Below are 26,012 nucleotides of genomic sequence, written 5' to 3'. Positions count from 1 at the left end.
TATAACTGTTATCTTGTTAGTGAAGTAAAAGTTTAAAAAAGAGAAATAATTTAACAGAGGAAGAATCGATTACTGTTATAATTATGCAATTACATATTTCGAGAATATTCGTTACAGTAACGTATCCTTGTAAGCTAAACCCACTACCACGATAGTCTTTGCAGGCCAGGGTCTGTCACAGAGGCCTCTGTGTAGGCAGACAAGTGGTCAGTGGATCGCTGCTGTCCCAGAGTTGTCCCCAGGACTCATTTTAGACTGAGTAGAACTCGGAAACGCACGGCCTGTGCAGGGCTCTAACATTAGGACCAACAGTGCGAGCAGGCTTGGCACTCTGGCGGCCTTCAAAAAGTAAAAGATTATTTTTATTTCATTACGACTTAAAAATCAAAACAAAATATTAAAATATTTACAGATACAAACACAGGAATGTGTATATGATTAATAGTAAAGTCAAACGCATAGAAATGGTCAGATGAACACTGGTTCATAGGATCAGTTAACGCTAAATTTTTAGCAAAGAGTACACAAACAATCCTAATCTTTGCCGTCTTTCGTACCACTTTGATTGCACCATGTTCCTTGGATCTCACAAAAGTATGGCGCAGGTTAGTTAAAACAATGACAACAATGATTATGCATACTAAAATATCTCATTTAGATATATCATCATCCATTTTTGACGTTTGGTGTACCGGAGATTGTGTAATGCACATTTTTCTGAACATTTAACTTTTGCCCTATCTTTATTCGGCAAAACTGTCAATTATCCAATAAGAAGTAATGGTGTAATAAAGGCCAGTCTACTCAGCTTAGAACAACGCTTACAGAAATTTGCAGTGTCACAAGTCAGTGGTATTATGGAGCGAGAAGTTATAACAGGAAGTATTAAGGCGAAAAAGGTGGTAGTAGCAAAAATCGCCTTAAATGTAATTAGGCCTGTTAATATCGTGGACTATACAAATGACCGCCCAAATTACCAGTTGTATGTAAACGATGCACCTAAAAAGTTATTTGCCTGACGAAATCCTTCAGCTTGGAGGGAAGTGGTTCGAGGTGGGAGGTGGCACATCTGGAGGCATGCGTTGTTTTCAGTTTGTGGTGTAAGAAGATCACAGTTGACGTCGGTATGTATTCATAACTAACAAAAAGTCGGAATGGGTGAATAGGGGCTTGAGCTTATTGTGAATATGACTGGAATCCTATAACATAGGTTTTCGGGGAATTAGGGAGAAAACAGGAAAATCAAATAGTGTAAGCTTTTCAGGAACCAGCAAATTTCTCAAAATGACAATCCGGTATTACGCGATCTAATAAGTAAACCAAAATAGGCCTATTCGCAAAATTACCTTATCCCTTCAATTCAGAATATCCTAACCTGTGCCGTTGAAAAACAATTGTTAGTGAAATAATGATGCCTCATAATTTTATATTATTACACATGGAACATATCACATTACAAAAAGAGACCAATTAACTCACATATTTAGATATGTTACAGTGGAAAGCCCTGTGACATGAAGATAAATGAAAGCTTTTTAAGGTTTCGTGAAATAAAAGATGAAGGTGCATTAGGACCAGAAAAGGAAATGCTAAGCGCAATAGATGAAAGGGGACTTTTTAACTAAATGCTATGGTCAGGGTGCCAAGATGTCAGCTATACGCAAAGTGATCAGAACGAGAATTCAAGAAAGACAAAAGAGTGTAAAATATGTGCATTGTGAAGTGCGCACCTTAAGTCTAGCACCTTATAACGATGCTACATGTGGAACTCAAGAAGTAAGGTCCTTTTACGACGTAGTAGAAACGTTGTATCTCTCCCTCAATCATACAATTAAAAGATGGAATCTTTTGATATTTCTTGTACCTTAAAAAAAGCTTCGTCCGACACGTTGGTCTTCGTGAGACCAGTCTGTAAAAGCCCTCCGTTATGCTTACGTCTATTCGGCTACTCCGTAAATAATAATACTGACATCTAAGTAAAGGGAAGCCAACGGTCCTCCCGCAGTGGTAACACCGACTGAAGTTCAGCTCTGTCGGGCTTGGCTAGCACTTGGATGGGTGACCGTCCAGTCTGCCGAGCGCAGTTGGCCAGAGGGGTGGACTCAGCCCTTGTGAGGCAAACTGAGGAGCTGCTTGACTGAGAAGTAGCGGCTCCGGTCTCGTAAACTGAGGTACGGCCGGGAGAACAGTGTGCTGACCACACGCCCCTACATAACCACATGCAGTGACCCCTTTGGTCTGAGGATGACACGGCGGCCGGTCGGTTCCGTTGGACCTTCCAAGCCCAGTTCGAGCGGAGTTTAGTGCAGTTTTATGTAAAGGGAAGGAAGAGAACAAGGTGTTGTTTCGGAAAACCAATTAGAGAAATGTAAATTCATTTTTCAGATAGCGCTCCGAAAAATGCTTTGCAATTTAACATCTCACATATTGCAGTCGGAAAATGTAGAGCTTGATAAAGCGTGTACTCTTGTTCAGATGCAGCTGATAATGTATCTTGCCATCAGTACAATTTTTAAGAAGAATGTCATGCGCTACATCTTTGACGAAGAAATGGGACATTCTAATGACAAATAAAAGAGCAAATTTCTGGGTATGCATAACGTTGGCCATTTCTTCAAAATTATTTTCTCAAAATTTAGAAATTCTGCTTCTGACGAAGAGACTGCAGTAGTAATTCTTCAAAATGAATGTGAGGAGGATTTATCCAGTAAATTCCCAGACCAAAAAAGCTGAGAAACAAGAAATAGCCTCATTAACCTGGACAGTTCATTAACAGGTCAGTAACAGAGAATTCAATCTTAGCTATAGCGTTCCAGATTAGTGCATAAAATTTTGCTGTTTTTAACTATTGCTTTTGTTGTTTCTTCAGCTGAATGCTTGTTTTATAAACTCATAAAGAACACTCTGTGAAATTCTATGACCGAACACAGAGTTAATGATCTCAGCCTCCACAGTATTCAAAATGATCTGTTGATGCCAGTGAAATAATCAGTACCTTCCATCACAGAAAGTTCACCCCATGGTCCAGTTTCTCTAGAGGTCAATGTGATTACAGTCGGGTTTTATACGTACAAAGCAATCAAACAATAGATAGATCTATAGGTCTATGCTTGTTGATAGTGACTGCCAATCACTATAGTGTATTTAATTTTAAAAAACATTTATAACTATCAACCATTTTTCTTTAATACTTTGAATATAATAAAGGAGTGACCTCTTTGTTTATATTACATGGGATTTTACAACACACTCAAATTTCTATTTTTAACCGCTGCAATGAAAGTTACATTAATTAATGATAAGTTGTACATTTTATGTTAGGAGGTCAGGATTTTTATTTTTGTAGGCAGGCCCATTATACATTGCGCCTCTGAGTCTGTAGGTTCGTCCAAATACATTTGAACCCGAGTTTGATGTCATTTCTGTTGCATTTAAGTCAGCTGCCTTACCGATTGAGCTAGCGCAGTCTCAACATACTCTAATAGTACTGGTATACTTTATCACAATACAGATCTTTGACACAGGCAGTGTTCATAGAAGATTATAAAGGAAAGAAAAGCATTTTAAAATCGATCAAGACTCCCCAGAAAACATATACTACATTCCGCCATTGACAGACACCCACCGATGTTTTCGAAAGTCGACGCCCTTGATTAGATATGCTAGAATGATTCGTCATCGCTTCATGTTTGTCACGAGCAACGCTATACACTTAGCTTGCTACTTCTGCGGCGAATTGTATGACGCATTTAGCCTTGGGTTGAGACAGTAAATGACCTCAGATCTAGATTGACCTGAAAACAGGATCCTACTTGATGCGAAAATCCGCGCATCAAAGTCAGATTCACCTGTTGAGGTTCCATGCCTTCTGTTGCATTTCGCCTCTCATTTTCATCAATTTTATTAGTGTTTTATATCATTTCATGGTGGGAGCGGGCCGAATAAGATCATTCTGGTGAGAGTATTTGTACTGATATCTCAAATTACTTTTCACTTGACTGCTATGCGTGTTGGGAACTGTGTGTGGTCCTGCTTTTAGTTTTCTCTGCTACTTCCCTGGGTGGCTTCTGTCGAGGCGGGCAGCGGAGGACGCGACACACTGCATATTCGTGAGGGGGAGGGGGTGGGGGGGGTCAGCATTTCTGCAAATACGGAGAGGGTCGTACAGCAATGGGCTTGAGCGCCTGGTGGGGCAGCTGACCTCGGTCGAGTTTCGCCTGTTGTATAGACAGCGAAACGACCTGCGAGCTGTCTGAGTGTCGCTCCAGTTTGTGTGTTTACCGTTCCGGTGAGTCTGGAACGAAGACTGTTGGCGCTGACTGACTGCATTGTCTTCATGATTCTGATAATACTTGTGGACGGTGGATACACTACACTGGTGGGTGCGACTGTCTGGCGCCAGATGGCCGGTGATCTAGGCAGGTTGTTTTCTGTAGGCGGTAAAACGGCAAGTTCAGTGCCCCCAGCTAAATAGCAGAGGCGTGATTGTTTAGCTTAAACTGAGGCCGGTTGATATTATAAACACCTGCTCAAAATTGGAGGGATCGGGCGCTGTTGGCGCGAATGATGTTCTGAGATAGTGTGGAGCAATTTTGGAATCAATATTGAATGCTGATTCGCGGCTTTTCGAGGGTAGTGGTGAGTTGAGTAACGTTGGCTTCGCTCTTGCGTTGCACAGGCGCAAGCATTAGGGATCTGATGTTGATGAGAATCGGACGGTCTTGCGACTTAGTCTCACTCTTTCGTAATCGTTGAGGAGTATGACTGCGGTCATACTCCAGTTTCGTTCTGTGACCTAAGACGCAGATTCTTTCTCCGCGTTTTCGCACCTGTACCGACAGGGCGGGGTTAGGCGGATTTGCTGTGCCTCTTCCTGGAGATGCATCCACGAGTTTCCCTGCTTCGCGAGCAGAACAGAATTCTCGGACAGCATTCGAGGCCACGGGTTGAAACAGAGTTGCTGCACGGCAGGAGTCGGCGCCTACATCATCAGAGCGCTGCCTACCCACCACGTGCTGCGGCTTTCAGGTCTGGTAAAGCATTCTGCGGCTCCAGCACTGCAGGACCTGTCGTTTCTGCACACAAGTCCTCGGCAGCACGACGGCTCGCTTTGCTACAAGTCCACCCTGTTTGTTTCCCCACGTGTTCCCATTTCAGCTCTCGCTACTAACCGCGATACTGCATTATAGTCGGGGGAGTAATATTTGATTAATTAGAACCTACAGTTATTATCGTCAATCTATTGCATCACAGAGAGTAGGAGCCCATTGTTCTCGAGCCAACTCTTATTCTCGTAATAGTTCAGTATACCCTACCGTTTAGCCTACTGCTTGTATCGACAGTCAACTACTTTTGTGTTCTGATTTATAATAAACCTCACTGTAATGTTTAATCAGCATAGCGTTTCGTACATAAATGCAGAATCCCATTTCCTGTCATTTATTAGGATAAAATTCCTTTCTTTAATCAGTAGATTACTATTTTTATGGTGAGCATGCACTCATTTTACCAACTAGCAGGGTCCACCATCAACTCCTTTCCTTACCGTTGCGCACATAATTAATTAGGTGGTAGGTAAGGAGGCGGTCGAGTGCATTTCTGGTTTTCATGCAAAATTCGCCAGAATTAAAGGGTTACAAACTCTTCTCCACCCTGTCACCTCCCACTGTAACTGTCAGTTTATAGTGTAGTGGCATTGTTAAACATCGCTTTTGCTTTTAACAAAAAGGAATAGAAATAATGAAAAATTATTATTAACACCAAAAATAGTAAGTAAATACATGACTACACCATTCCCACCTCACTGATGCCCGAAATACTTTCCTCCTGGATCTGGAAGGTTAGTTAAAGAAATTACCGGCGTTCGCTTGTATGTAATGATTAATCTCATAACAGTTGTTGGGAGATGACTGGCAATTTAGCTGATTAGTTCAAAGACATTTCATAAGCACTTAACTGTTCACTGCAAATATTTCGAATTTTCCTTTCCTACTCTACTGTTAAGTATGGGAATTCTGACAGCAAACAATAACGATTCACCATCTCTTACGTATGGTCTCTCTTGGCGCGACTGGCAGCAACTACGGAGTTCGTATCAAATTTTTTACTACCGAATACTGCTATGGCAATACTACATGTGTTGATGAATAGAAAGTAAGAAAGTATTTAGCGGTATGCCAATAACGACGTCCAATATCTCAGCTTTGTCGCTGGATCAGAGGTTGCGTCATGCACGGCACTGCAAAATATCTCACGTCAATTCTCGGAATCTTCTTCAGTTAAAACTTCCGGGCTGAGAGGCCGTGGTCGACGTATAAATTTCCACCTGGCGTTTCGTCTCCAGCTGCGAGAGACATCTTCCGAGGTCGTCCGGCTACTGCCACTGAGGCTCCAGGTACTCTCGCATAGAGGGCACCACCATTCGTCACGTGATGCCGACGGTATGCCTATCTTTGGAAGCGTCATCATTCTCGATTAAGAGTAATCGATTGTCATTCTGCTGGCGCAACGTCGACATCCGTATTTTGTCTAATTTTAAAACTTCCTCTTTTCTATTAAAATTGTTATGGTGTTTGTGAATCTCTATTGCTTCTCTATACATGCGCGCATGAGAATGGGATGTTAGTGCTAGAACACTTGTCTCATTAAATTTAATTTCGCGATTCCCATCTCGAAAAACATGCTCAGCTACGGCCGATTTCTCGATGTGTCCTAAGCGGCAGTTTCTTTTATGTTCGGCTAAGCGGGTGTTTACACTTCTTTTCGTTGTTCCAATATATACTTGTCCACAGCTGCATGGAATTTTGTATACCCCAGGTGTTGCTAGGGGGTGTCGGGCATCTTTTGCAGTTCTTAAATATTCCTTAATCATCTTGGTGGGCCTGAAGATTGTTTCGATCCCATACTTGGCCAGAACTTTCCCGATACGGTCCGTGACTTTATTAATGAACGGTAGGAAAACTTTTCCACTAGGTGACCGTTGTTGCTCTGGACTTCTGGCTTCTTTTCTTCTTTGATGGAAGGCTCGATCAATTTCCTTGCTGGTATATCCGTTTTTCATGAAGGCTGACCGTAAGTGATTTAGTCCATTTTGTAAGTAAGCCGGCTCGCATATTTTGTTGGCTCTGTCCACTAAGGTTTTCATGACACCTCTTTTTTGCCTTGGATGATGGTTAGATTCCTTGTGGAGGTATCGACCCGTGTGAGTGTTGTTTCTATATACCTTGTGGCCCAGCGTCCCATCCACCTGTTTAATTACCCACACATCCAGGAAACTGAGTTGACCGTTGCTCTCTTTCTCCATCGTAAACTGTATCTCCGGGTTACTACTGTTCAGATGCACCAAGAAGACATCCAACGCTTCTTCACCATGAGTCCACACTACAAATGTGTCATCAATATAGCGGTACCATTTAGCAGGCTTTTTCGGAATCTTTTTCTTCATTTGTTGCTAGTTTCTCCGCTGTACTGGTCGTAACGATAAATACATCATCACTACCATGTCATTCCATTCCATACTATTGAAACCATACTATACTCTCCGTTTTCCAAGCTTTCTGAAATAGTGTTGGGCAAAATTCTGTGTGCAACAACCCTACACGATTTGAATTCCATCGTTTCATTTCGTTCATTTTACAGATATCTGAGCATTCCGATGTGTCCACTGAAAACGACGACGACGACGAGACCCAGTTAGCTCCCCACATGTTCCACGAGAGGACGAATCCACTGTTGGAGGTAAGTAACAAATCGTTTATGCTGACGTTTCGCTTGGACAAAAGCACTGCAAAGCAGCTGCAACTAAGGTTCAGAGACTATCTGATGAAATCAACCAAACGAAACCAGCCATTGACTGCAATGCGCATGTTGCTCTTAAATTTAATATTTCACGCCACAGGAACCTTTCAAATGGTAGTTGGTTACCTGTTTAAATTAAACGTAGCAACAGCTTGCAGAGCTGAAATGATAATTAAATCAAGACCCTAAGCTGTCGGCACGCGTGGATATACATCAACGTGGGCAGTTGGAAATGTTTGCCCCAACAGGGACTCGAACCCGGGATCTCCTGCCTACGTGGCCGCCGAGGGCACAGAGGATAGTGGGACTGCAGGGATTTATCCCTCGCACTCCCCCCGTGAGACGCACATTCCCAACTTAACGTCCACACACTACATTCGTATTGTCTCTGCCCATTACACTCATTTTTCGCGGTAGGCAATCTTACCGAGTCCCGTAAGAGTTCGGGCAATGCGTGTGCATCCAGCACAGACGAAGAAGGTCAATGGCCGGTTTGCCTCAACTATATGAAGATGGTATCTGATCCTTCGGACATGTCTGAAGAACAGGTACCATCGGTGACCATGCAGCTCTCTTAGAATGAAATGATAATTAAATCAAGACCCTAAGCTGTCGACAGGCAGAATTGTCCACAAGGCATTAATCAAACTGGTTATGTGTAAAAAATGACGTTCCAAACACCCAACATCGATTTGTTGTAGACCCGTAGAACATATTCTGAGATCAAACATAATGTGGTATCTTGAACAGAATGACCTCTAAGCCACAAGCATGTATTTAGAAAACATCGATTATGTGAAACCTGACTCACACTTTTCTCACATGACATATTGAAAGCTTTCGATCAAGGTAAGCAGGAAAATGCAGCATTTGTTGATTTCCGAAAAGCATTTGACTCAGTACCACACCCACGCTTATTGTCAAAAGTACATCCGTATGGGGTAACAAGTGAAATTTGTGATGGGACTGAAGCCTTTTTGGTAGGGACGACACACCACGTTATCTTCGATGGAGAGTTATTGTCAGATGTGGAAGTAACTTCAAGTGCGCCACAGGGATGTTTGTTGGAACCCTTGGTGTTGATATTGTATATTAATGGCCTTACAAAAAATGTGAGTAGCAAAATCAGGCTTTTTGCTGATAATGCAGTTATCTATAATGAATTACTATGTCAAAGAAGCTGTACTGATAAGATTTCAACATGGTGAAAGGATTGGCAAATTGCTCTAAATGTTCAGAAATGTAAAATTTCAGACCACAAAATGAAGAACCGTACTGTCCTATTACTCTAATATAATGAGTCACTGTTGAAGTCGTCCTACTCATATAAAAACCTGGGTGTAACATTTCGTAGGGAGATGAAATGGAATGATCACATAGGTTCACTCGTGGATAAGGCAGGTTGTAGACTTCGGTTTACTGGTAGAATACTGGGGAGGTGCAGTCAGTCTACAAAGGAGATCGCTTACGAATCACCTGTGTGACCAGTTCTAGAATATTGCTCAAGTGTGTGTGTGAACCGTACTGAGGAGGGCAGCACGAATCGTCACAAGTCTGTTTAATCCGTAGGAGAGTGTAACAGGGGCACCGAAGGTTCTGAATTGCAAGGCTCTTGATGACTATCCTGAGAAAGTGTATCAACAAAGCTTCAAGAACCGGCTTTAGATGATTACTCTAGGAATATACTACAACCCCCTACGTATTGTTCATATGGGGATCGTGTGGATAAGATTAGAATAATTACAGCACGCCCACAGACATTCAAACAATCATTCCTCCCGTGTTCCATACGTGAATGGAGCGGGAAGAAACCCTAATAACTAGTAGAATGGGACGTAACCTCTGCCATGCACCTCACGGTGGTTTGCAGAGTGTATACGTAGATGTAGAAGGAGATTTTGGCCAAATACAGCATTTTCCTGGCGTTTTAGGTGCTCTTGACTGCACTCACATCTCCATCAATCGCCTGGTGGCGACAGTGGCCGCACGGGATCGCCGCGCGGTCTCAGGCGCCTTGTCACGGTTCGCGCGGGTCCCCCTCGTCGGAGGTTCGAATCCTCCCTCGAGAATGGGTGTGAGTGATGTCTTAGCGTAAGTTAGCTTAAGTTAGGTTAATTAGTGTGTAACCCTAGGGACTGATGACCTCAGCAGTTTAATCACATAAGACCTTACCAAAAATTTGCAAAAAAGTTTTGGCGACAGTGCTGAGATATTTAGAAATCGTAACGGGTGATTTCATGTGCAAGCGATCTCAGACGCTCAGCGGCGATATTTACATATCGTGGCTGGATGACCATGATCTGCCCATGACAGCAACATTTACGGAAACTCACATGTACATGTTCAGTTAGGAACAAGAGAAATTCCGGAAGGCATACTTCTGGGAGACAGTGACTGTCAGTGAAGGAGGTATTTGCTGACGCTGGTACTTCGCGCAGAAACGGCGGCAGAGCGAATCTGTAATCGTGCCCACGAGAAGACCAGACCAGAAGTTGAAAGAATGTTTGGAGTGGCGAAAAGGCGGTTTCTCTGTTTGAGTTTAGGACTCAGGATGAAAGTAAATCGTGCAACAGTTGCAACATTTGTCTTCCACAATATAGTTGTCAATGCATCAGAGCGGGAACCTGAAATGATGACTACATATTTCCTGAAAGAAGAGTATACGCAGAAATTCCAGCATCTGCAGAACACGAAGCCAACAGAGATAATTATGGCGTGAGGGCGGCGTTTATTGACAATATATTTATGTAAAAAGTTTTTGAAAAAAACTGAATAAATGTGAAAAGTTTCAATTTGAAAGGCAGATTTTCCTTTCCTTTAATTCTAGTTACTTCCCTTTCTCCTGGTTATTTAATTCCACATCAGAAGAAGAACACCACGAATAATACTAAAAACTACCTTCTACGTAACAAATTGGTCTCAGAAAATTCATTAGATCGTATTAAGATATATACAAAACCCCACATATAATTTCAGGATGAGAATCTGTCTACAAAGAAATTAAAACAGACTACATACCCCAAGGAAATGAAGGTAACAGCGGTCACAATGCAATGCGTGCAGAATTTATTGACAAGGTATGTATCGAACATTACGAGATTGGAAGAAATTTACAGTGTGTCAGTTTAAAAGTCAGACAATCTTTTAGTTTCTTCAAGTTCTAATTCTTTAATTTATTTATGTATTTCGAGGGTTTCCACTCTTATTTCATGTTCTGCAAGAGAGCACTGTACTTTGATTTTATGTTCACGCTCGAGGCATGCAAATCTTTGATTCCCAAACTGGCATTTCTTATCGAGAATATTTTGTGTTCTTTCGCACTTGCAACGAGAGTCTGACACTGCGAGGGTGGTTTGAAAAGTTATCGGAGTCACCACGAGAGGTCAGCGCTAGCGCAAAGGGTTGTTCACGCGATATTCATTGGGCTGTTGATGTGTTGAATTTCTGAGTCTTAAGCGTCGAAGTATCAGGTATTTGGTAAAGTTCAATAATACGGTTTAAGTAATATTCCTTACGGTAAATATAGTTCTAGTTCGAACAGAACTGACAATATGGTTGTGAAACCTACTAACGAGGCTGGCGCACATTGCCTTTTCTTTCTACCCACAGGCATGAAGCCTTATGCCCGCCTTTAATTCAAGCTGGCCAATACTATTTGATGAGATCTTGACGCCAGTTTAAGCCAAGTTTAATATTTATGCAATATGGTTTAAATTATTCTCCCATAGGCAGATAACTTTGACCTTGTTGCTCTAAAGAGCAAATCTTTCTTAATGAAAACTACAGCGTTTTCCGCGTGGTCACGCTGTATACAATGTAACCTTTGAGATATCAAAGGTTAGGTAGCAGACTATATTTTGTAAATGCTTGACCTATGTCGGTCAGTAGTATATAAGCAGTGGTGTTGTTCGCCCTGACATACCCTACTTTAAATATTAGGTCCTTATTTCTTGGTAGTCTATGTCAGAATTTCACCACGCTCACAATAATCCTCATCCTAAATGGTTAATAGCCTTACAGGCAATATCCTAAGTAGGTAAAATCTGACCCACTAGTGTGTATATTTCGACAATTAGGGTAGCATAACCTATGTAAATGCATAGGGGTCTTGAACCCACTACTAACTAATAATTAACCTTTTCCCTTAAGAGTTTTGTTCCAAGTCACCCTTGTGACTACATATAATGAGCGATCGTATATATTATATTTATAGTTAGTGTATGTTTTGCTAAGTTACTACAGGTTTCCTAAACACAACGTTGACTATCTGCGCATAAAGTTATAAATGATGCCCTAAGCTTTACACACCCAGTCAGTTATCAATGCGTAGTAATGTAGTGCCTTCACATAACAACGTTAGTCAAATTTCGCGTTAACAAACTGACGTATTGCTCTCTGTATAATGGAAATTATTTCATTTCCACCTTGTCCTAAACCTGAGAAGTTCTCGCGTTACGGACATATAACCTTGTTCATCCCCCGCATGAAATCGTGCGGAACCATAGAACATAGCGGTGATCATATATGGTTTTTAACGCAACAAGCTGATCTTAACGTCTAAGTAAATTTCTTATCAGTTAATAAGGTCTCGGGTTACAGTTAACGCTCATTGGGACCCTATCTCTCACAAATTTACGGTTTAACATTGTAGGTAATTTCCCAGTACATAACATGAAGACAGCCAATGGCAGGCACCTCTGACTTTCCGTGCGCGCATGCGCGTGGTCCGCCGTCTCGCTCGGTACACACCCGCGCGCCGCAGCCGGTTGCGACGCAGCGTCCGCGGCTAACCTGCCGCTCTCCACGAAGTGGGGCCGGGGCAGTTCCTCAGCTGAGTGACGTAGCTTCACATGGCACCACGGTAGTGTAGCTTTCTATGTTTGACCGTGCCTTGTTCTGGCATGTGTTAGTTTATTTTACGCTTCTGAAGAAGGCTAGAGTACTCTAGCTGAAACCTGGGTAAAGACCAGTAACATTTCGCATCTGAGGTGGATTTTTGACATATTAATTTATCGCGGTTGCTGACAGGGCTGCAGTGTTAAAAATTCTTAGACTGGACTGTTTGTCGCCTGTAAACACGGGCCACGTCAGCGCTCTCTGAAGAGAGCTGTGGCGGCGACGTGGCTCTGTTGTTGTTCCGGCGCAATGATTTGCGAAGATGGAAAACAATCGAGATTCGAGCAGTGATTAAAGAAAGGTGTGAAAGCAAAGGACATTCGTGCCGATTTCCAGAATACACTGAGGGACTCTGCTGCTTCATATTCAACTGTTGCCAAGTGGAAAACTGAATTTAAATTTCGTCGGGAGAGCTTAGATGATGATCCGTGCAGTTGTCGGCCAAATTGTGTCACTACTCCAGAAATCATTGCAAAAGTGCACAAAATGGTCACGGAGGATCGCCGATTGAAAGGGCATGAAATTGCTCACACTTGCCAGATATCTGAAAAGGTATATCACATTTTAACTGACGAATTAGATATGAAAAAAAAATATATCTGCAAGATGGGTGCGGCGACTCTCGACGCTGGGTCAAAAACGCACGAGCCGGCCGGAGTGGCCTTGCGGTTCTAGGCGCTACAGTCTGGAGCCGAGTGACCGCTACGGTCGCAGGTTCGAATCCTGCCTCGGGCATGGATGTGTGTGATGTCCTGAGGTTAGTTAGGTTTAATTAGTTCTAAGTTCTAGGGGACTGATGACCTCAGAAGATATGTCGCATAGTGCTCAGAGCCATTTGAACCAAGACACACGAGAATGGGCATATCGGAACAGTGCTTGGCCCATTTCAGGAGAAACTAACAAGATTTTTTGCGTCGGTTTGTGATCACAGATCAAACCTGGGTGCACTGCTATATCCCAGAGACAAAACAACCGTGAAAGCAGTGGAAACATGCTGATCCTCTGCCACCAAAGAAAGCAAAGACAATTCCTTTGTCAGGAAAGGTTATGGCATCCGTGTTCTGGGATGCGAAGGGGATTCTGTTTGTAGATTATCTCCCCACTGAGCAAACAACTACTGGAGAATACTATGCTAACGTCCTGGTCTAATTGCAACAAAAGCTACGCTAAAAAAGGCCAGGTTTAGCAAGGAAGGAAATCATCTTCCATCAAGACAATGCTCGCCCACTCACATGTGCCGTCGCCGTGGCTAAATTACGCGAACTAATTCACCTGATATGGCTCCGTCAGACTTCCATCTCTTCTGAAAACTGAAAATTTGTCTCAGAGGATGAAGATTCACTTCAAACGAAGAACTGATAGCCAGAGTTGACAACTATTTCGCAGGCCTGGAGGAAACTCATTTTCGAGATGTGATGAAGGCACTGGAACATCGTTGGACCAAGGAGACTACACACCCTTGTATGATAGAATACTGGCTTGTGTGTTGCTCATCCTCATTTAACTAGAGGTTATTTTCAGTGCAAAATGCGTAGCGTTGTGCTGTTACAGTAAAGTTTGTACATTATTTTAGTATCGTTGTTACCAGCTCGACTAAACATCCTTTCCTTCGTTTTCATTTTCATTGTCATCCACGAGAGCAATAATTTCGCGTGAAGATACAGCTGTCTCCTAGTTTACTGATGATGTGAATGAACGGCAGCCTGTGTTATCCAAATCTGTATAAGAACAAGAACATAACGAATGGGGTTATAAAATATCTTATAAACAGCAAAATTGGTTGCAAAAAACTTGCAGATCAGTGCACAAAAAATATTGTGGCTTCAGGAGCTCCACTTTCCATTACAGCCTTAGGAAATTACTGTCTCCTGTTCTACACATTTCAGCCTTGAAGAGTTCAGCCATCATTTTTGCTCCAGTTTACGTATCACATACATAATTAGACCTCGTCACGTGTGAATGCTTTGTTGATCCTTTTCTTAGCTTTTTGGTAACACATTTTCAGGCTCTTCGAGTCACCATTTGCCGCGATGTTACGAGAATTAAAGTCAACAGCAACTTCTCTTCATGCCTTTACCTTGTTGGTCGCAATGGGTTTAATCTGAGTTTTCCTTTCTTTCCAGTTGTATCTTTGTACTGGTCTAACACAATTTACAGCAGCAAATCTTGCTTGTATTTAGGAAAAGTTTGATGATCTTTGTCCGTTTGCTTGTCTCCACGGTTATAGCTCGACATCTTCGATAATAAATACTGTGTATGTAAGATGTACGATGAATACAGGGTGTTTCAAAAAGAATATACATATTACAAAGTATTATTTTGTGCAAACTATCGATCGCTGCGCCTCGGCTTGGCTATTGGAGCAAGGAATACAGAGTCTAGTTTATGTTAATAGCCGCTAGATGTCAGTTGTCTTCTGTTTTGCTTGGTAACCGACATACGTTTAAAATGGCTACTCCGCAGCAGAAATCATTTTGTGTTCTCGAGTGCAGTTCCGTGATTACAGTGAAAAAACGTTTCAGCCTGAGGTTCCAAATTGATCCATCCGAATGGGCGGAACATTCCCAGATGGCATCGAGAGTTTCTGGATACAGGATTTGTATGTAAAGGAAAGAGTCCTGCCCGCCGTCATGTTCCTGAAGAAAATGTTGCACGACTTCAGACTACTTTGCAATCTCGTCCTTCAAAATCAACTCGTCGTGCCAGTCGGGAGTTACAACTGCCTACAGCAACAACTTGGCGTGTTTTGAGACGTCGGTTGGTTGTGTCGCCATACAAGTTACAGCCGTTACAAGCTCTGCGTCGCGACGACAAACGCAAAAGTGTGGCATTTTGTAAACGAGATTATTTATGCTATTGACAATGACAACACTTTCGCACAGCATACCGTGTTCAATAACGAAACGACATTTTTGATGATGTTAGTGGTCAGATAAACAAACACAACGTTCGAATTTGGGGCCTACAGAACCTATAAGGAGCTATTGAACATGTACGAGGTTTGCCCAAAGTCAATGTGTTTTCTTTCTATATCCCGATCATGTTGACGGTCAACAGTATCTCACTATGTTACAAAGTGTTTGTTTTCGAGGCTGCACGAAAACAACTTCATTTTTCAACAAGATGGGGCACCCCCCCATTGGAGTCGCCGAGTGCGTGAGTATCTGAATGAAACTCTACCGAACCGCTGGATTGGTCGCCAAGGAGCTGGCGACTTAGCGTGTGTCACCTGGGCTCCACAGTAACTGGATTTGATACCCTCTGACTTTTTCCTGTGAGGTTTCGTTAGAAACAACGTTTATGTTCCAACATTCCCACAGAACCTGGAAGAGTTGAAGAACCGGAAGCATACCGCCATAACAACAGTGACATGCGAGAGTACGGAAGCAATTTGAGTATCGATGTGATAATGTTCGTGTCCCTGATGGAGGACACATTGAACATCTGTAATCTGAACTTGAGAGGTTCGTAAATATGTGTGTAATGATTCATATTCGTATGTCTTAAAGTTTAATAAATATATGCGATCGAAATACGAATATTCTTTTTGAAACTCCCTGTATATGCGGTCGCAGCGCAGTAATCAAATGTTCAAACGCGTGTGAAATCTTATGGGACTTAACTGCTAAGGTCATCAGTCCCTAAGCTTACACACTACTTAACCCAAATTATCCTAAGGACAAACACACACACCCATGTCCGAGGGAGGACTCGAACCTCCGCCGGGACCAGCCGCACAATCCATGACTGTGGCGCCTTAGACCGCTTGGCTAATCCCGCGCGGCAGCGCAATAATCGTGTCGATAGGCGACTTGAGCCGTGTTGCAAAGCGTGTTACGTGCTAGCTTAGATGACACCTGAACCTGCTCCGGTGGATCCAGGTATAGCGCTTACACAGTACAGCTGAGTCCGGATGATGGTTCAGTGTCTGATGTGACGTCAGACTCGATCCCCAGCCGGCGCCGCTTACACAGTGCGCCGCACCCCGCCTCCCTGCCGCGCAGTGCGGTCCCGGCCGTCGGCCTGCTGCTGGGGGGAGAGCTGGCAACGCCGCCCCGTGACGTCAGCACAGGCTGCCGCTGCGGCTCTCAGCTGTGTGCGCCGCTCGTCCGGCTCAGTCCTGACAGAGAAGGCAGCCAGGGGCCGCAGTGGCGTCCGCTGGAACACCCGAGAGAGAGAGAGAGAGATGGGTAAGGCGGCCAGCTGCACTCTGCTGGAATGTCCAAGAGGCCCGATGTTCGGAGCTCGTTTATTTGGTTCTCTGATTCGCGAACTACTAGTTAGTGTCTGTGTGGCGGTTGTTCCATTAAGGCTAGTTTACACTACGGCATTGCGCTGCTCGACTCCTTGTGTGAAACGAGTCGCACGCAGGTGGTTTCATAATAAAAGAACACACGGCGACACCGGTGTTCACGTCTGTAGCTCGTGTTCTAGTGGCTTTTGTTGCTACCTCTGTATCACAGGGTACCGGTTTCGATTGCCCGCCGGGTTGGGGATTTTCTCCACTCGGGGACTGGGTGTTCGTGTCGTCCTCATCGTTTCATCATCATTTATGAAAATGGTGAGATCAGATTGAGTAAAGATTGTCAATTTGTACGGGCGCCGATAACCGCGCAGGTGAGCGACCCAGAAACGAAACGTCAGCAGCAACCTGTGTTCACATAAGTTTCATAGTTTTGTGACTGCCGTAGTCGTGTTTATAAACTGAACGTTTTGACAACTGCGCGAGTTGTGGCGGAGTTAATTAATGCCTGTTTGCATGAAATCACTGCATGAGAAAAGAAATAAGTAACGTGTTTGGGTCAGTGAGTCATTAAAGAAAACATGTCAGCTCCGTTGTTCAGCGATCTTGCAGAAGGGAACTGTAATGCAAAACCCTTAAAGTTATCGTAGAACGCCACCAGAGTAGGTTATGTTTCCCCTAAATAGTCAGTACTGGAGTAACAAAGTAAAAATACTGTAGTGTGTGAAGCAGTGTCGCCAGAACTGAAATTACAAATCACATTGTATAGCGTCCAGAACTGTCGTCCTGCTAGAAGGTCCAGATGTAATAGGTGCTGACGTGTTTGCATTGACACAACATTTAATTTAGCCTTTCTCGGCACATGCTTCTAAGTTTCGAAGAAAGCATGTGGCTCGCTGTGTTGTGAAAAATGCATTTGGAATTCGGGTTCCCACTTTCGCTTATATGAAAAACCAGTACCACTGCTGCTAGAGGACAGAATTGTCAGTGCTGCGTACGCTGGTTTGTCAGAGAAGGCAGCTCCTCAACAGTCTGTACAACCACAGCTAGCAGACCAGGAGCGTTTCGATAACTGAGTTAGGAACAAGGACGAACACAAATGAAAAGCTACAGTAATCATGGAAACATTGCAAAGTTCAAATACGTTTCTGAATGAACACTGCTCTGGCTTTTAAATAAATAAATAATAGCGATGTGTGTAACTTTTCCTCCTGTTAACAGTTTTCGTTAAAGAATAGGCCAACTCGAACCAAGGGGGTTCAGTTTTGTAGAAGTGAAGTCTTCCACATCTAGATGTTTTCCGTGCCTGTATTTTTCTTAATTCCATTGTGTATCCACTCCTAATCGAATGAACTCTGCTTCACAGCTGAGACGCTGTCAACCCATTCATGCTCAAATCGCGTATGACGCTCTGATGCACAACAACGCTGCTGGTTGTTATTTTGGTAAACTCCATTTAAATCCCACAAACACCTATGCCTAGCATAGGTATCCAGTAAACGAACCATTTCCTCCCTTCCTCACTTCATACTCCAATTTGATACCCTATCGTCAGACCTAACTTCCACACTCTCGTCACTACTCGCCAAGCTGACAGAAGCCGAAAATGTTTAGTTTCACCAACGAGTTGCCCTAACGCGTGCCGCGCATGCGCAGTGGGCGGTAGCGTATTTGCGCGCAACCCAGTGAGGACGTGTAAATTAGGCTTTAACCAAGACGTAGCACCGCTACGAGCAAATGACAGGGGACTCTAGCCTTTGATAACTTATTGATCGACATTTGTCGCCCGCTATTGCATGTTTAATCGCAGAAAAACGTGAGTGAGAACAACGTTGTGAACGGAAAATGGCGCCCGATTCACATGGCTAGTGTTGCGATGTGTCAGGTGTCTCGTCCTGCGAAATTGCAGCGCCAGCCGTGCCTCAGTGTGACCCCGTGCGCATAGGACGCTGGTTCGTTGTCAGGACACCACTGTTACTCGCAGACAATTAGTTATAGTAATGCAACATCACGCAAGCTACGTTCGTTATTGCATCTGATAAGGTGCATAGCTGAGCTGGATTTTGTAAGTATTTTACAATAATGAGTAATGGGCTGCATGTAATGTATACGCACAAGCTAGTTACATATTGGAGTTGTACACATTTACCTGATCGTCTTGTTTTGGTACTGGGTACCCGAAGATGATCAGATGGTGGACACAAATCTATTGGTCCCAATAAAAACGGGAATACAACTGAGTATTTGACAATGCAATGCTTAAAATTCGTTACATACTTTGTCTTCCAAAATTTTTAATCCAAATTCATTGTCTTTGCAGGTTGTTACCCAATCGCTACATATAACAATGACACTTCATCTTTATTTCAACACTTTTAAAATTTTGTAGTATTTAGGTTGTGAAGGAATGATCTGTGGCATTACTCAATATCCTGGTTAGGTTGAGAGGCGAAAATTTCGTTGGGAGTGCGGGATTTCGCAAAAAGTTTGTGTAATGTTTGTGTGTTATGAAAGAGCGCTCTATATACTTTGTTACTTACGTGTTCAATTGATCATTTTCCATGATATGTCGTAATCATGGGGAACGATTCATTGCACATTTAAATGGCAACTTACTTTGAATATAGGTTAAATTCTGAAGATTTGATAGCCTTTTTATTTAAAAAAAAATAAATTATACAGACTCGAGTTGGTAATTCGTACCTCCCTCCTTTTATGCATTACGGTAATAGAAATTCTTCTACAGAGTAGAAGTTGTAAGGACAAACTTTATCAGTTTGTTATCAAATTTTACTTTGCTATCTGACGTTTCACATCACTGCGTAAGTGATCAAAAGTTTCTGTTACAGCATTGTGCACCACACTTAATGTGGGATAGGAATGTTATTTTTACTTTTGGTATTGTAATTATGTACGTCATTGTTCCTTTTCAATTCTAGTGAATTATTTACAACAAAGATGAGTTGCCAAGAGCATTATTCTGCAGGAAATTATTGAATGAAAATATGCAAAACATGTCAACTTACTGGTTTGTCCCCTGCCAAGATTGCAGTGATTCTAAGTGCAAATGTAGCTGAACTAAGTTTTCGGAGTCCCAAAACTTTTTTTCCAATTTAAGTTCTCATCAGTGTGGGCCCCTAAGAATTTTGAAATTCTCTTCCTATATACAGTATATTTTCTCGCCATGTTACTCATCATTGCTGTACTACCTCTAGATGTGCGAAGCTGAATATCTTCTGTCACTTGCAGAAAACCAGCCGTTAATAATTTTGAGGACTTCGTCTACTATTTCTTTTGTTTCTGTATGTGTGCTTGGATTGATTACAATACTAATGTCATCTGCAAAAAAGAACCAATTCTCGTTGTTGTATACTCGATAGACGATCATTTACATATATTAGAAATAGTAGGGGTATAAGACTGAACCTTGGGGAACCCAATAAGTGATTCCTTCCCAGTCAGAATTCTTTCCCTGGACTATATTGTTTGAGTTACGAAGTACAGCTTTCTGCATTCTTTTGCTTAGGTATATTAGCCATTGGTAGCCTATACCATCAGTCCCATAAGACTTTAAATTATCTAGGAGAATACTGTGATCCACGCAGTCAAATTCCTTAGAGGGATCGCAGAAAATACCAATTGGCACAGTTTCGTTATTTAATGTTTGTAAAATCTGGTGAGTGAACTTGTAAATGGCATTCTCAGTAAAGGAACCTTGTTGGAACCCAAACTGTGATTTGAAAAGGATACTATTGGCGCTAAGGTAAGATGATATCTTAGAATACATCATCTTTTCAAAAATTTTGGAGATTATGAGCCATGAAAAAGGTTGGTAGTTGGTGACATCTGTCTTATTACCTTCCTCCAACAGAGGTTTAACAACTGCAGATTTCAGTCGCTCGAAAAAATGGCCTGGAGCTGGTGATGCATTGCATACTTCGTATAAGACTGCACTTATTAAATGGGAAAAAATTTAATACTCTGCTGGAAACACCATCAAAATCAGAAGAGTGTTTATTTTTCAGACGATGTGTAATTTTATTAATTTCAGAAGGCGAAGCTGGGATACATTCATATGATTGAATTTTATGGAAGTTATGTTTTCAAGAAACTGCTCTGAGTTTGCTCTTTAACTGTCTGTCCCCACCCGTCTCTATTATATATAAGAAATGATTATTAAATGCATTTGCTACCAGTGACTCATTTATAGCCCTTTCATTCGTTTAAATAGTGATGTTTGTTTATGGCTGGTTACCCTGTCTCTCATATCATTAAATTCCATAGTCTTGGGTCTGGTGTCAGAAATACTGATTTCTAACATTATGTACATGTTCTTTGATTTTTTAATAACCTTACTTAGTAATTTTAAGTATCTTCAGAGTGTGCAACTACTCAGGATTCCTACTTGTTCTTGCAAAAAGATATGTTTCCATTTCCTTTCATAAGATACTTTGACTGCTGTAGTGATCCTTGAATTCTCACATGGCTGTTTAGTATCCTTTCTGATTAGCTTGTGTAGAGAGCTGTTTTCAAATAATATGAGTTTAACATGGAATACATTAAATTTTTTTGTTAGCATTTGGTTCACTATAAATTACATCCCGTGCCATCTACTGTACACTATTCCTAAAAGAATTTGCCCTCTAATCATTAATTATTCTAAGTGATTTCCACTGAGGAGTATCCATCCACACTTGTCACGCCTCGCAACAGATTACATGCTTCAAAATAGAATTAAATCACTTACCACACGTTTCCCTACACGAAGTTTTGTTACTTACGAGCAGCAAGAATTAGGCCTACAGGTTAGCGCTTTAGCTGTGTGATATAACGTGAAATGGTATTACCGCTTGCAACAATAATTAAGCACTCGCTCAACTGTAGTATTCGCTAAATTATCTTAATCAGAATAAAATGTAACTTCATTGTACGCAAACTGCACGTAAAGAACCCACTAGTGCGAAAGATTCTATATCAAAGAAATTAAGATTTACGCCACTTTTGGGAAATACGAACATAACAGTGAACGGACACCCTCAAATTAAATTGTTGTAAAGAGAAGCAGAACAATTAAGCTGGATTCTCGGATTTAGTTGTGCCAAAACGTAAACAAATATACGGTTACAACCCGACCTTACGATCTTTTTGCCTTTTCTGGACTCTGTCACATGGCTCTGTGACGTAGAATGTTATGTTGTGTGATTTGCTGATGTAAGTAAACGGATGAGTCGGCATTATAAACCTTGCATCGCTTACCAGGCTCTTGCTGTACTCAAATCTGCGTGACAGGAAAGCGTGACGTATCGTCACGCAGCTCATGTTAGGTCCACCTGAACGGCGTCGGTTTCCTTGTGGCGTGTTGTGCAGGCAGGTTGTTGCAGTCGTGACTGTGCGTTTGTCGTATATTTCGTTGCAAAACAGCGAATGTTAGTGGACACGACGCTATCGCTTACGAAGTTGTGCCCTCGATGTTGAAATGTCACGATGGAAGTGCAGCATAAATTTGTGTGTCCCCTTTACCGACGATAGAAACGTCTTGAGCCCAAAACGCCACGTTCATTTCCATTGCGAGAACTCTATGAACTGACTTGGCTCCTGTTATTAGTTTCCATTAGAGGACTGAAATCTGTCGGAATTATAAAATTGATAGAGGCATTTGTTAAATACGTTTGAGCAGATTTTGCTTAGCCAAATACTAATCTTACGAGACGTCAGCAGTACTAGTGATTCCAAGCCATGGTTCTTGAAACATGGGCAGCCTCTGACATCCCGTTTCCCGACACTAGCGTAAGGAAACGTAGAACTCTGACTTATCTTGAAGGCACCCTTAACGTGGTGTATCAGTTAAACTGCACATTGTCGTAATATGTAAGTGCGAATGCAAAAGTATGAAATATGGCATAGTAGCTTCGCAAGCACACGGACCAGCGTCCAGTGACTCCAAGACGTACTCAATCTAGCTGTATATTTTAAAAAAAAGTAAGGTTATGTAATGTGAAAAGAAGTGAATACAAGATCTGAAGAGCCAATGCTGCGGAAAGGACAGTAGCTCAATAAATGTAAATGTAAATGCCGTGTGGCTAGGGCCTCCCGTCGTGTAGATCGGTCACCTGGGGCAAGTCTTTAGAGTTGACGCCACGTCGGCGACTTGCTTGTGGACGGTAATGAAATAATGATTAGGAAAATACAACACCCAGTGAATGAGCGGAGAAAATCTCCGACCCAGCAGGGAATCGAACCCAGGCCGTTACCTATGACATTCCGTCGCCCAGACCACTCACCTACCAGGCGGACACTTCAATAAACGATTTTACTGAAAAACAAGGAACAGAATACGTTCGTAGCGATAACCAAGTTAATAAAATAATAAAATATCATGCTAAAGCTAGTTAATAAATTATTCGTCCACTCAAGAGCCTGGAAACGGGTCAACGAAGGCGTCCGATCCCACCCGTCGACTTTGACCCATGACGTAAGGGTGTTGTGGTGTGACGTCATGACGGCGCGGAGGTTAGTTTGAGTGTGTTGTGTTTGTAGACGTCGTCTTGTGCGGTTGGTGGTGTCCTCTGGGGGTGTGTGTATGGTCCGCGCGTTATGTGGTTTGCTCATTTGGGTGTCGGTGCTTGAACTGTGGCTCTTATACAAGAACGAAAATTAGTTTCAGTGAGTTAAGTTTCCGTTGTGTTTATGTTCTTGTGGTGTCGTTTGATGTTATTGGTTTGCTTTTGGTCGCGCGGTAAGTCGTTTAATTCAGTTTGCAGCTTCTTTTGTTAGGTATGGATATGACTTCTAAATTTGATAGTGCACGTATGCGGGCTGAAACGGAGGACGACATGTTGTCCGTCATTAAGTTTCTGCAACTTTTTGGGCTTGTGGCTGAGATAGTGAAATGCAGAGCATGCAAGCAGAATTTGCGAGTTGGGGGTTTGTTTTGGTTGTGTTCGTTTGTTTGTTTGTGTATGTCTCTGTGTGAATGTGTGTGTGTGATTGGGGTAGCTGACCTAGTGTATAGCGTTGGAACTTTTTTGTGGTGGGTAATCGTTTTTTTTTTTTTTGTCTATTGTGCGCGTGTTATGTTTTGTGGGGTTTTATGTATTGTTGGGTCAGTGATATTGGCTGCATGTGTTGGTGGTTGATGATTTGGTGTCGGCACTTGTTGTTGATTTATGTATCGTTGGGGAAGTACTCAATTTCAATTTTTTTTTTCTCGTCAGTTTTATTTGAGCTATACAGGTCAAGGGAAGTGTCAGATTCCAATGTGTCGTAGTTATGTATGTCTTTTGGTATCGTGAGCTGCTGTTGACCTATATAGGTCAAGGGAAGTGTCTGATTCCCACTTCTGTTGTTTTAGGTGTTGGTTTTGTGGTATTGACAGTTGTGGTGTGATTATAATCTTTGGAACAGTAGTTTTTTTTATTTTGTGGTATCGACAATTGCGGTTGAGCTATGTAGGGAAGCGACGGATTCCTGTCGATATTGTAAGTGTAGCGGAATTTGGGAATTTTGTGGTGTTCTTGTGTCGTCATTTTGTGTGGTGTGGGATCGTATTGTGTGTATGTGTTTATAATTAGTTTGTCCCCACCCAAAAACCCCCAGTTTTTCGTGCTGGTCTCTTTAGTTTGATTATATTTTTGGAGGGAGATGTGTTTGTTGGTTTTATATGTATTTTCGTGTCTGTTGTCGTGTTTATGTAACGAGATCGTACGCGCTGTATTGTAGACGTTGAGAATGGTCGTTTCCGCCATATTGGTGACGTCATGGGTCAAAACAGACGAATGGAATCGGACGCATCTGTACTGCCCTGGAAACAATCTTTAAACTAAAAAAAAGTATTATTTGTGGTGTTTTACTTTGTAGTTGTTACTGTTTGCTGCCTGTAGAATGGAATTTTGTCCTGTTCTTCTTGAAGAGCTTGTTTTACGTCTTCCTTGTCAGACATTTGTCTTTTGCTAATGTTTCCTTCAAGCAGTTTCCAAAAGTGTTCAGTGGTAGTGTCTGTGTCCTGAGAAGAAATGTGGAGTTGCAGTATATTCTTTCAAGATGTATGTAAACATGTTTTGATCCATTGTACCTTCTATAAAGTATAGTTTCCACTGCCTGCAGCAACCACACCGTCAGGGAACCCCCACCATGTTTCGCAGTGGGTACAAGCTTCCTTGACAATATCTGTGTTTTCGTACGCCACCCTATTTGCCTGCCACCCAAACTGTTTGAGCTATATTTACTTCGCCACAAAATATAAGTATTTCAGAAGTTCACCTTCTTCAATTCTTGTTTCCAAGCAAAATAAAGACATTTCTTCAGATTATGCTGAAACCCATGTCTTTCGAGCTATCTGGTCATTATATCTCTACTTCTCTGTTGGCACATACTGTTTCGTGCCTCTGCTGTTAACTCCTCAGATAAATTAGGCACGCTGATTTTAAAATTTTGATTTCCCTCGCGGTAAGCCTGATACCTTCATCGGTCAGTGAGCAAGGGTGTCCGGTCGCTGGCTGAGTTTCTCAATGTTTCGGTATGCAGAAGCGATCTGTTACCAACTTATCCGTCGATGTAGGTCTGCCGATTACCTTAGCAGTGTTTATGCAGGTGTGAAACGTTCTCTCTGAGTCACGGTCGTGTCGCTCTCCTCGGGGTTGCGACACTTGCCCGGAGCGACACACTGGCTGGCTCTCCACAGCAACAGGCGCACAGGCTGACGCGTCCAGCGGCTCTGCACGGATCTGGCCCGCGCTCACAAGAGCAGCGGCCAACCGCGTGTCGCTTCAGGGGGCCCGTCATCACGTCCCGTGGTGAATTTTAGTTTTAGGTCTGTTGTATTATTGAGTCACTAGGATTCAGCGTAATGATTACCGACAGTGAAATTCAACGTCTCTTTTAACATTTTGAAGATGCAAAGAATGGGGGCAGCCTTATGATGACTGCTGTTTTAGAACGAAATTTAAATACAAAAATTTATATTTAGTAGGTATAAGACATTATACATATTAATGCTCCAAACTAGCTGCAATAAGGTTGGTTTTTTAAATACTTTTCACGACAGGTCTGTTTCAGCTTACTGCCGCTATCAAGTGAC

The 26,012-nt window shown here is 42.3% G+C and overlaps 1 protein-coding gene across 4 annotated transcripts in view; it reads left to right on the top strand.

Moving 5' to 3' along the window:
• The first annotated feature begins 16,819 nt into the window (after nucleotides 1-16,819).
• Nucleotides 16,820-26,012, top strand: part of LOC124720432 (speckle-type POZ protein-like) — a 46,679-nt gene continuing 37,486 nt past the window's right edge. Inside the window, exon 1 of one of the 4 annotated variants that reach the window (XM_047245782.1) lies at nucleotides 16,820-16,883. Coding sequence is in view for 1 of the 4 variants with exons in the window: in XM_047245781.1 (XP_047101737.1) it covers nucleotides 16,880-16,883 (4 nt within the window). In the remaining 3 variants the exon portion in view is untranslated. Of the gene's footprint in view, nucleotides 16,884-18,797; nucleotides 19,002-25,630; nucleotides 25,729-26,012 lie in introns of those variants that run through there. The other 3 variants (XM_047245781.1, XM_047245783.1, XM_047245784.1) reach the window with 3 other exon arrangements.

This window comes from Schistocerca piceifrons, chromosome 11, assembly GCF_021461385.2.
Source record: "Schistocerca piceifrons isolate TAMUIC-IGC-003096 chromosome 11, iqSchPice1.1, whole genome shotgun sequence".
Classification (NCBI taxonomy): domain Eukaryota; kingdom Metazoa; phylum Arthropoda; class Insecta; order Orthoptera; family Acrididae; genus Schistocerca; species Schistocerca piceifrons.
The sequence above is the reverse complement of the archived record's forward strand: the minus strand, read 5'-3'. Positions and strand labels throughout refer to the sequence as shown.